The sequence below is a fragment of the Trichosurus vulpecula genome, chromosome 1 (assembly GCF_011100635.1).
Source record: "Trichosurus vulpecula isolate mTriVul1 chromosome 1, mTriVul1.pri, whole genome shotgun sequence".
In the NCBI taxonomy this organism is placed as follows: domain Eukaryota; kingdom Metazoa; phylum Chordata; class Mammalia; order Diprotodontia; family Phalangeridae; genus Trichosurus; species Trichosurus vulpecula.
Genome location: NC_050573.1, coordinates 4598112 through 4610355, shown reverse-complemented (window position 1 = coordinate 4610355; position 12244 = coordinate 4598112). Strand labels below are relative to the sequence as shown.

The window sequence follows — 12244 nt, the reverse complement described above, 5'->3', positions numbered from 1 at the left end:
GAATTAGAGAAATCAAAAAATTGATTTGGAAGAGCAAAAAGCCAAGAATATAAAAGAAAATAATGGAAAAAATGTAAAGAAAAGAGGGTTACCAGTACCAGACCTGAAACTGTACTTTAAAGCAGTAATTATCAAAACCATATGGTAGTGTCTCTGAAACAGAAAGATAGATTAATGGAATAGAGTAGACATACAACTTACAGCATCAAATAAACATAATAACCTGGTATTCAATAAATCTAAAGACCTAAGGTTTGGGGATAGAAATTCATCATTTGGTAAAAATTTTGGGAAAACTGGAAAGCAGTGTGGCAGTCAATGGGCATAGAACAATATCATATATCATTTAACAAGAACAGGTCAAAATGGATATGCGACTTAGATTTAAAGAGAGATATTACAAGAAAATTAGAACATATTATGTCTTGATAGGCAAATTATGAATAAACAAGAGATAAAAACGTTAGATGTAAAATGGATCATTTTGTTCACATTAAATTAAGAATTTTTGTATAAATAAAACAAATATAGCAACGATCAGAACGAAAGCAGAAAATTGGGGGAAAAGTTTTATGGACAGTTAATCAGAAAAAATATTTAAGTTACCTTGTCAATTCTATAAGAATAAAAGTCATATTATGCCACTTTTCAAAAGGATTTCTTATTATTTATCTCTTTATATCACATCTGGACTCTCCTCTGAATTTTAATGCCAATGATTATCTTTTTTTCTGTATTCTTCATGATATCTAAAAAAATGAAATCAAATTAAGGGATGAGAGAGGAATATATTAAGAGAGGGAGAAAGGGAGAGATAGAATGGGGTAAATTATCTCGCATAAAAGTAGCAAGAAAAAAGCAGTTCTGTAGGAAGGGAAGAGGGGTCTGGTGTGGGGGAGTAAGTGAATCTTGCTTTCATAGGATTTGACCTGAGGAGGGAATAAAATACACACTCAATTGGGTATGTTACCCCAGAGGAAAAAAGGAGGAAGGAGATAAAAAAGGGGGAATGATAGAAGGGGGAGCAGATAGGGGAAGGAGGTAATCAAAAACAAACACTTTCAAAAAGGGATAGGGTCAAGGGAGAAAATTGAATAGAGGGGGACAGGATAGGAAGGAGGAAAATATAGTTAGTCTTTCACAACATGAATATTGTAGAAGGGTTTTACATAATGATACAAATGTGGCCTATGTTGAATTGCTTGCCTTCTTAGGGAGGGTGGGTGGGGAGGGAAGAGGGGAGAGAATTTAAAAACAGATGTTCAAAAAAAAAGGTTTTGCACGCAACTAGGAAATATGATATACAGGCAATGGGACATACAAATTTATCTTGCCCTTCAAGAAAGTAAGGGAAAAGGGGATGGGGGAGTGGGGTGGCAGAAGGGAGGGCTGACTGGGGAACAGGGCAACCAGAATATATGCCATCTTGAAGTGGGGGAAGGGTAGAAATGAAGAGAAAATTTTTAACTCAAACTCTTCTGAAAATCAATGCTGAAAACTAAAAATATTAAACAAATTAAATAAATGAAGTTTTAAAAAATGTCATAGAAAAATGGAAGATCAAGAGTACTAAAAAAAATTCTAATGTATCATTCTAGGCTTTGCCCTGTAGGTGCTTTCTGGCATTGCCTCATAGGGCTAACCCTCATATATTCCCCTATTCCATTATACCTCACTCACAGAACAATGCCAGTTATTGAGATGGTTAAAAAAGATACCACTCTATGGTAGGGCACCTTCGCCACCGCTGATATATACCCTCTCTTTTTGAACTTCTAGCTACTCTTGCCCGGAAATTTCCTTTCTGTGCCAATGTCCCTGTTCCTCCAGTGTGGTCAGATAGGAGGAAAACCAGGAAAAAATAGTATCATAAAAAGCAACAGAGAAAAGGGGGGATAAAGGAGAAGATATTGATTGATAGTGTCAAAGGCTACAGAGAGGTCAAGAAGGGAAGGACATCAAGCACTATGGAAACCAGTAAGAATGGAAACAGGAATATCTTCCATGATAACATCGCCATTGCTCCAGTGCCTGTAAGGGATCTGGGGCAGTCACTACAACCTCTCAAGGTAGCCCATTCTTTTAAGAATTCTAGTTGGTAGAAATATACTCATGAAATAGCATCTAATCTCTCTTTACTACCATTCATTGTTCCAAATTATGCCCTCTGGAGTCAGATTGAAATTGAATTGTTCTTCCACATGACAGTCCTTAAAATACTTGAAAAGACAGTCATCAGCTAAGCCTTCTCTTCTTAGAAAAACACCCCCAGTTCTATCAAAATTGCTCTTGTATTTCAAGGTTAAAATAGGCCTTACAGTCCTTGTATTTATCAGGACAATCTCTAGCTTGTTTCTTATCTTACAAAATTTTATGACTAGAAAATTATAATTACCAGAATTTATGTAGTACATCAAGGGGTATAAAGTGCTTCCAATGCATTATTTCATTTCATCCACACAAGAACCATGAGAATTAGTTGCTATTATTACTCAGATGATCAACTTGAAATAACTGAGACTGAGAAAGGTTTAAAATGTTACCCAGGGTGACAGAGCTAGCTAGTGTCTGAGACAGGACAACAACCCAGGGCTAAATGATTTGATATTCATCACTTTGCCCACTACATCACATTGCCCCAGACAGAAAGCCGAGTCTCACGACTGATCCAAGGAGGGCACAATGCAATGAGACTGTTCCCTGCCATGTTGTAAAAATGAACTATGGGTTGTAATTGGCAAATTGCTCATTCCAAGAAATTTCCAAAGTAAATTACCAGTGAAATCGGCTGGAGCAAATTGCATCTAGAGACCTGAGGATGAGCACTGTCTGCATAAATATGCCAGAAATGAACAAGTAGAAGATATTTGCTTCACCTCCAGCAATATTATATGATCATAGCTGAGATGAATTACAATACAGCCATGTTTTACCCGGATAATTCAGGAAAATAAAAAAAAAGAATTCTAAAATCTGAAATACTGGCTAATTTGGAGGAAATCAACATTGTGCTTCAAATTGCCATAGTGTGTTAACAATATTTTTCCTGAACTTGTGTTTTGATAGAGACAATACTCCTTAGTATTAAGGGATGAAGATGGCTTTGGAGATATCCAAATATTTTGTAAAGTTTTTTTTTCCTTCCTCCACATTATGTTAGTGACTGAAATTCTGGAATTAAAGTCACTGTTTGAGCCTGAGTATTGGCTTTTTCTAAAGAACAGATGCACTTGCCAATATCCTTAAAATCCTGCTGGTATATCATAACAGTTAAGTGAGATCTGTAGTTTGCGGGGTTTAAGGGCAGGGTTTGTTCTGACCGAAGGGAACTAACTTGATAATGTGGGGCAATGCCATAGGAAGGCCAATGAGAGCAGGGTGGATTGAAGAGGCAAGTAAGACATTGTGGCTTGATGTAAAACCTCCAAGAAGTCTATGTCCTTTTGTTCTCAGAAATCACAGGAGTGCTTTGGGGAGCAATAGGCAGGACACTGACTAGTTTTTCCAGAGGCAATGATAGCGGCGATTTAATTGCAGTTTTCAAAAAAAAACATGGGAAATGAAGATAAGGGTTGGATTTCCAAGGCAGTAGAACATAATAAGGCTACTGAAAACAGGAAGCAAATGCTTGAAGAAGTAATTGACTCTTCCTAAGGAATGATGTGATAAACAGGAAAATATAACCCTACAACTATTTCGTGGAGTATTGCTTTGTAACATCTAATCTTACCAGAACTGTGAAGTAAACTGTCTTGTGTTCAAGTTAAATGATGCTAACAAGTTAAGTGAAACGGGACACTAATCACAGGTCCTAATCACCTTTGGAGATGACACGATAAAATAGGGCAGGGCTTAAACTGATGACAGTGGAGAGAGAAACCAGTAACTCCTCAGCAACCTGCGTAGAGCTGTGAGCAGAAGATTTAGCCTTCTTCAGGAACTTGCCATACATGTAAGTACGGGAGTTTGGGTAAAGCTCATAGGGAATAGATCTGTTTTTATTTATATTCACCTTCTCCAAATGGAATATAAGGCCCTTGAGAAGAGAAACTGATTTTATGTTCCTTTGTTTCTCAGTTTCTTCACATAATGTGCAATACATAATAGATACTTAATCATATCTTGTTGACTACGGACTGACTTCCTGAACAGCTCACGTATCTTCATTCTGGGAGATTACTGACCTCACCTGCCAGGCAGTGATGAAGATTTCTCTTCTCTTATAGCTCCACTCATTTCTAAAGAACATCCAGTTCAACAATAGTGCAGGTGATCAGGTGTTTATGGATGAAAATGGAAACCCAGAGGCTCAGTATAAAATCCTCAACTATGAAACCAATAAGGATGTTGAAGCTCTGGTGAAAGTTGGACAATTCAACCCCAAGGCTCAGCCTGGTGAAGATTTTACCATTAATGAGGAGGCCATAGTGTGGGGTTGGACATATACCAAGGTCAGAAACAATTTTAATATCAACCTTATTATCTAACTATGAGAAGATATTTTACCCTGCTTAGCTCACTCCACATACTTGTTTATGGATAGATAATCCTCATGCCCCCTGATTTCTTTACTCTTTGTAGGAAACTTCTGTGTGAAAAAGTCAAACAGCCAGCCATCAAATGATTTTAAACTTGGGATCTATAGCACAATTAGAGATAGACATGTAACAGACCTTAAAGCTCATCTTGCTCAGCCATGTCATCTGACATAAATAAGAAAGTGAGATAAAAAGATAGTGATTGGCCCAAAGTACTCTGATCCTAAAGCCAGTGTTTTTGTCAAATATCTAGCATTTTTGTCAGTTATGACACCCCAAATTTCATTTTTATTCAGTACAAATAAAGTTATATTTAGTCATCCAACAACTGTTTAATTATTGAGGTGAGCAATGCTTTCTGAAACTCACTGGATTTCTAAACCCACCAAATTGTTTCTCTGTAGCATGTGGAACTTACCTTTTCAGTTATCAACAGTCAAATCAATCACATCTTAGAGTTATCTATATCATTCAGCCTGCATGCAGACAGATTATGTCTATTTTGGATGAGTCAATTCCATTTCCTTCAGTAATTTGGATGATAACTATTAAAAAGTCATAGCTGACATTGAGAGTTACAAAATACTAGATAAATAAGGATTGTAAGATAGCATTGTGTTCAAATTCCTCCGCTTACAAATGACTAAAGTCCACAAATTTTAAAAGACTCAGCCAGTTTTCCACGGCTAGTGGCAGAAAGGGGACTAGCATCCAGGTCTTCGCTTTCCACCCACTGTTCCTTCTAGCTCATATTCCATTGATGTGTGAACAACTCTCATATTTCTCCTACAGAATAAGTTTTCTTTGTCCAAAGTCAATATCATTCACTCTCCGAAAATGATATACCGTCCTCTGTCCTATTTATTTCCAGAGCCATCATGCATTTTACTCCCTTGTCACTAGGTTCCCTGTGCCACATGCAGTGAGAGCTGTGGTCCTGGACTGAGGCAAACCCCTCTGGAGGGACAGCCCATCTGCTGTTTCAACTGTTCTCTGTGCCCTGAGGGAGAGATTTCTAATCAGATGAGTAAGTGTCTGCAGGTACTTTTCCTCCTATACCCACTGGACAGAATAAACTGGTGCTTTGCTCCAGGGTCACAAACAATTTCAGTTACCTTAGCAACTGGATATTCAGAAGCTGAGTCAGAAAAAGTTCTGGTCAAGGACAAATGGTTTGAATTAGTGATAAATGGTTAAAACATGGGGTTCAGCTTTGCTGTTCTCTTCAAAATGAAACCTACAAACAAACAAAAAACAGTGTCTATCTTGCCTTATCTCTTTGTAGAATGTAGTTCTATGGTCTTTTAGGGCTTCACATGCAATGGGATAGAATTAGCTAGAGTGTGGTGGAGTATGCACTCTGCAAAGTGTTTGTGATAAGGCAAATCTGAGTTTATGTGTATATTGGGCATAGCAATCATTAGAAACTTTAGGCTTGTATAAGTTTGGGAGAATGATTCCTAGAGAAAATTGGTACCCATGGTCTATGCTGAATGTGCTGTCATCCCTACCTCTTGCTAGATTTTAAAGTTATACTTTGATGAATTATCTGGAAAGGGAAGTCTGTCATGAAATCTCTTTAAGAGCCTTTGTATTCCTGTTGGGGGTCCCTGACCAGCAAGGACCCCAATCTCAGTACACAATGATGAGGCGGGAGTCAGGGAAGATACAACTCCAATTTATTGGGAGACATTATCCAGTTTTATAGGGTTTTGCACTACATGAGCAGAAGCAGGTATTCAAGGGGTAAAGGGATGACAGCATGGGAAGATCGATATTGGGTGGGAAGAATCTGGATTGTTGCAAACTATGGTTCCTACAGGCGTATGGGAAAATTAGGGCTGTTGCAAGATAGTTTCTACGGGAGTATGGGAACAAAGGGGGGTGCTGTCTGACAGTATCTATGGAGGCATGGGAAGACTCAGGCGTGTAGCCAGCTGATATCAGAGCTGTATGAGCAATGTGAGGCACGGGGCAGGATGCCCTTGTAGAGTATCAAAGATGTTCCAGTAAGTAAAGTATCAAAGCATTGTTGTGTTAGGCATTGGTTCAAGAGCATTAGGTAATGGCCAGCTGGGTTCCTCCTTCTGGGCTTGTGAGTCCCTAGTGGATGGAATCTGCCTGCATGAGAAGGATGACTATGGGGTGGGGGGCTGTTAAAGGCGGAGGCCCTCCCTCCGGGCACCTGCCATTCCAGCTCCTACTAAGCCTATCTGGTTTTACCCAGGAAACAGGCCAAGTGCTAGGGTCCTGACAGCCCCAGGGTCGGCACCAACCCCTTACAATTCCCCCCTTTTTGTTTTGCAACGCGGCACTTCCCGAAAGAGGCGATTGCTCTGTTCTTGGGTGCAGCAATAGCAATTATCTATTTCTCAGTTATAGAGTTTGGACCTTGAATAAGATGCTTTTCTGGATGTGGAAGTGAGTGAAAGGACATTGGAGATACTTGAAACATACTCCTTGATATGCCAGTCTGTGAAGTGGAGAATATTCATTTAGGGGTCACTATGTTCCATGCACTCAATTATTACCTGAAGATATGAAGAAAGGCAAAAATAGTCACTGTATTTGAGGAATTCATGTCATAAAGGAAGCCAATGTTAAAATAAATGTAGAACAGATTAAAGTAATGTCAGAGACAAAAGCAAAAGCAGCTGGCAGGACTACAAAAGGCTTCCCAGAAGGAATTAATCTCTGCCTTGAAACAGGCTAGAGGATCCAAGAAACAAAGGTGAAACAAGAGAGACCATCATGGCATGAGGTACAGCTTCCTATCTAGAATATTAAGAGAAGCGTGATGATATCTGTATCAGATATATTTCTTAGAAAAAGGTGTGTTATAAATCAGAAATGTCAAACCCAAGGCCTGTGGGCCACATGCTACCTGTGAAACTCCTTGGTGGCCAAAACCAGATTAAAATGTCATTGGGAAATATTTAGAAAAATTAATAAAAGTATAGTAATTCACAAATAATGCTAGCTTGTGGTTTTCTAAGTCACTATGTGGCCTTCGGGGATCGAGTTCTATTTGGCTTTTAAGCATCAAATTCCTCATGTCATACCCAAATTACAATCCATTCCTAGACTCTCTCTTCACCTGTAAAATGATGTTGAGAATGCGTTGGGGGAATCCCTTCTCACTGACCAAGTGAGGGCCCATGAGTATACAGACAATACAAGGGGAAAGTGCTCAAACTTTGAGACTTAGTGAAATAAGGGAGGGTAATTCAAAGCTACTGCAAATATTGTAGCTAGTCTTAAAGAACTCTCCTTAGACATGACACAATTTTAGTTTTCTTCTAGGTTTTTGAAGAGCCTTGAATCTCCTTTCCTCACTGCATGGGGTCTGTTCTGTCCTTCAAATGCATGCCCTGTGGGTAATCATTGTGCAGGTGATACAAGCATGGCAGAGAAAACGACCAAGGCCTCCTAATACTTCACAGTTAGCAAGATTTCCTCAGTCAGTCAACGAGGGAGAACTAGTCAGTGATGAAGCCTAAGGCTTCTCACCCTTCTCTTGTCCTGCTAATTCAGGATATCTAAGATGCTTACCTGGAAAAGTCTCTCCTCTTTCCACTAGTAAAAAGTAATCATTGTAATCCCAAGTGTTTCCATGGAATTTTATGAACTCCTGAAAATAAGGATAAGCCCTTCAACCATCCCAAATCAATTTCTTATCTCATCTAGTTATATTTGCATTCATCACTCACACCTAGTAAACAGTTGAGGTGTACTGTCACCAGATGAAGTTATCGGGCAATACCCTATCATCATTTAATTGAGTAAGGGTGGATAATTTGGCTGATTCACTACTTTGGCTACTACTAATCCATGGAGTATGGCTATGCACAAATTTGCTGGATGTAAAGATCATAAAAATGATGAATGAATGACCTTATGAGTAGGTATGGCTTAATTCTTTGAGTTTGTAACTCATGTGCCTGGCCCACAGCAGATAGTTCATTGTTGATTTATAACTCAGTGTCTATCAAAGTTATCAGACCATCTCATGTCATTGTTGCTACCACATAATAGACTCAGAAAGGATCAAGAGAAGGTAAGGAAAAGGCTATAGCTTCTACTTCACTGGACTATAACAATAGACCGATAGGAAAGGTTTACATCCAGGTAGAAAATCTGAATAATGGAAAAATAAAATCAAAATATAAAAAATATAGACAGAATAAAACTGGATTGAGCACAGTGTTGCTTTTCAATGGCCATCTCCCATCACAGAAAGAGCTATTACGCCTTGTGAAGTAAGAAATACTACTTCGAGCAATTTGACCTATTTTATAAATATCGGATGGGAATAACATATTGAATCTGAAATCCTAAGAACGTGTTTGTCTCTGGCAGATATGAAGCATTGCTTGAAGTGCCCAGAAGATGAGTATCCCAATAAGGAAAGAAACCAATGCCTCCCCAAGGTTGTGACTTTCCTGGACGTTTCAGAACCTTTGGGAATGACTTTGATCTGTGTGGCTCTTTCCTTTTCTTTAATCACGTCTTTAATTCTCTGCATATTTGTGAAGTTTCGAGACACCCCCATAGTGAAAGCCAATAACCGGGCTCTCAGCTATACTCTTCTCATCTCCCTCAACTTCTGTTTCCTCTGTTCCTTGCTCTTTATTGGTCGCCCAACTTCAGCCACCTGCCTCCTCAGACAAACAACATTTGGGGTTGTGTTTACTGTATCTGTGTCTTCTATTTTAGCCAAAACCATCACGGTGGTCCTAGCCTTCAGGGTCACAATACCAGGGAGCAGGAGCAGGATATGGGTACAATCCAGGGTGTCTAACTCTGTTGTCCTTATCTGTTCTGGGATTCAAGTGGTTCTCTGTGGCATCTGGCTGGGAACCTCTCCCCCCTTTCCTGACATGGACCCACACTCTGAGCCTGGCCACATCATCATTAAGTGCAATGAGGGCTCTGACTTTGCTTTCTACTCTGTTCTGGGCTACATGGGATTCTTATCATTATGCAGCTTTACAGTAGCTTTCCTGGCCAGGAGCTTGCCTGACACCTTCAATGAAGCCAAATTCATCACATTCAGCATGTTGGTGTTTTGCAGTGTCTGGGTCTCCTTCCTCCCAACATACCAGAGCACCAAGGGGAAAGCAATGGTTACTGTGGAAATCTTCTCCATCCTGGCATCCAGTTCTGGGTTGTTGACCTGCATCTTTATTCCCAAGTTTTACATTATCCTGCTGAGGCCCGACAAAAACACCCAGGAAAGTATAAAGGATAAAGTAAGTTCCAGGGGCAGGAAACATTCTGGATCATTGTCTGCTTATTCCTCCCAGAGGCATAATCAATTTTAAGAATAAATATATGAATATGGTGGGACCCTGAGACATTCTACCTTTTGCCTGCTATTTAGGATCTCACAATTCCATTCCATACCTCTTTCTGTTTGTGCCTTCTCTCAGATGAGTTTCCTGACACTTCCCAAGACATGGAAACTACAACTTACCATGAAGTCAGGATTGAAAAAGGACATTGGCATTTCTAATCACCTGTCTCCTTTGGCAGAACTCTTGCTATTCACTGATGGTCCTTCCTAGACTACTAATGAAACATTTTGAATATCATCATCATCTTTTAAAAATCCAGGTTATACTGAACAGCACTAAAGTATTCCTTCAGAGACTTCCAGTGCCAAGAAGGAGGAATGAGGAAGGAACTCTCTGAATCCCTCACAAAGCCCTTGCTCAACCATCCCCCAATTGATTGGTATCCCATCAATTTCCATTTTTTGCCCCTGATGATGCAAGATTCTTGGCTCAGTAAGATGTCAAACGAAATTCAATTTTATACTGATAGTAACAATCCAAAGCACTTTAATGATGCCCTGAAGGCTATGTATGAGCCAAAGACCTGTGGTGCATCTCAACTACTCAGTGTTCCTGGAGCCACAATGATTAGTGATAAGTACATAATCCTAGACGTATGGGCTGAGCACTTCCATAGTGTTCTCAACAGACCAGCCTCAATCAATGCTAAAGCCACTGATCATTTACCTCAGGTTGAAGTCAACCTCTCCCTACTTGAAGCTCCAACTGAAGAAGAGGTTTTGAATGCCATTTGGATCCTTTTGTGGGCAAAATACTTCTTACTGAGTATATTCCAGCTGAAATTTGCAAGGTAGGGGGTCCATTACTCATGTAAAAGCTGACCGAAATTTTCCAGATTATATAGCAAAAAGAGGTTATCCCCCAAAAGTTCAAGGATGACTCAATTGTTCATGTCCGTAAAACTAAAGGAAATAAATTGTCCTGTGACAATCATGGGTGGGGGAGTGTCCTTTCTCTTAGTCATGGCTGGCAAAATTCTTACCAGATTCCTCCTTGATAGGCTGATCCTTCACCTGAAAGATAGTCACTACCTGAGAGCCAGCGTAGCTTCAGAAAAGGCAAAGGAATAGTCAATATGGCATTTGTTGCCTGACAACTCCAAAAGAAATGCCAGGAGCAGAGTTTCTGTACGTAACATTTTTAGATCTGACCAAGGCCTTTGATACTGTTAGTCATGAGGGTTTATGGAAAATTATGTCAAAATTTGGTTGCCTAGAGCTCATCATTGTACGTCAATTTCATGATGGCATGCTTGTCCAGGGTCTGGATAATGGATGATGCTCTTGTGCTTTCCCAGTCACCAATGGAATGAAACAAGGCTGTTTACTTGCTCCTGTGCTTGATGTTTTCAGCCATGTTTTCAAACACCTTCAATGATGATGAACCTGGCATCAAGGTCAACAGCCACACTAATGATAAATTCAACTTAAAAAGGCTACAAGCCAAGGCCAAAGTGGAAGGAATGTTGGTGCATGATTTTTTGTTTGTAGATGATTGTGCCCTCAATGCAGCCTCTAAAGCTGAGATGGAAAAAAGTATGGATCAATTCTCTGCTGCTTTTGCTAATTTTGGCCTAACAATTAAGACCAAGAAAATAAAGGTGCTCCATCAGCCAGCCCATCACCATCCATATTTGAAACCATTGGTTACAACAAAGGGAGAAGTTTGCAATACTGTGGATAAGTTCACTTACCTCCATGGATGGACACATCGATAATGAGGTTGGCAAAGGCATTTCTAGAGCTAGCTCAGTGTTTGAAAGGCTCCAAAGGAAAATGTGGGAGAGAAGCTGTATTGGACTGACCAACAAATTGAAGGTTTACAGATCCATTGTGCTGACCTTACTATTGTACGACTGAAACCTGGGCAGTATACCAGTGCCATGCCACAAAACTCAATAGTTTCCATTTACATTTTCTTAGAAAGTTTCTGAAGATCACCTGACAGGGTAAGATACCAGATACTGAGATCTTCTCTCAAACTAACCTGCCAAACATTCAAATTTTGAAGCAGAGAGTGCAACTCCAGTGGGCTGTTTGAATGCCAGATGTATGTTTGCCAAAAAGACTGTTTTATGGAGAACTCACACAAAGCAAGTGTTCACATGGTACTCAGAAAAAGCTATACAAGGACACTGTCTGTGTAATTGATTGTGTGACCTCAGAGAAAGGGGGGGACTACCCAGTATGCTGTGTCCTTATCAGAGAAGGTACTGCTCTCTAAGAGAAAAGCATTATTGATACAGCCCAAAAGAAACACAAGATGCCTAAATTTAGAGAATCCACCAAAATGTTTATATGGACTATTCATGCCTGACCTGTGGTAGAGCATTCTAAGCTCATATTGGTC

At 39.7% G+C, this 12244-nt stretch overlaps 1 protein-coding gene across 1 annotated transcript in view; it reads left to right on the top strand.

Annotated features, from left to right (window-relative positions):
* The window catches only part of LOC118854873 (vomeronasal type-2 receptor 26-like), a 41703-nt gene extending 31841 nt beyond the window's left edge, over positions 1-9862 (top strand). The window contains exons 5-7 of the mRNA XM_036765072.1: positions 4227-4451; positions 5442-5565; positions 8898-9862. Of these exons, the coding sequence (XP_036620967.1) occupies positions 4227-4451; positions 5442-5565; positions 8898-9862 (1314 nt within the window). The remainder of the gene's footprint in view (positions 1-4226; positions 4452-5441; positions 5566-8897) is intronic.
* The last annotated feature ends 2382 nt before the right edge of the window (positions 9863-12244 follow it).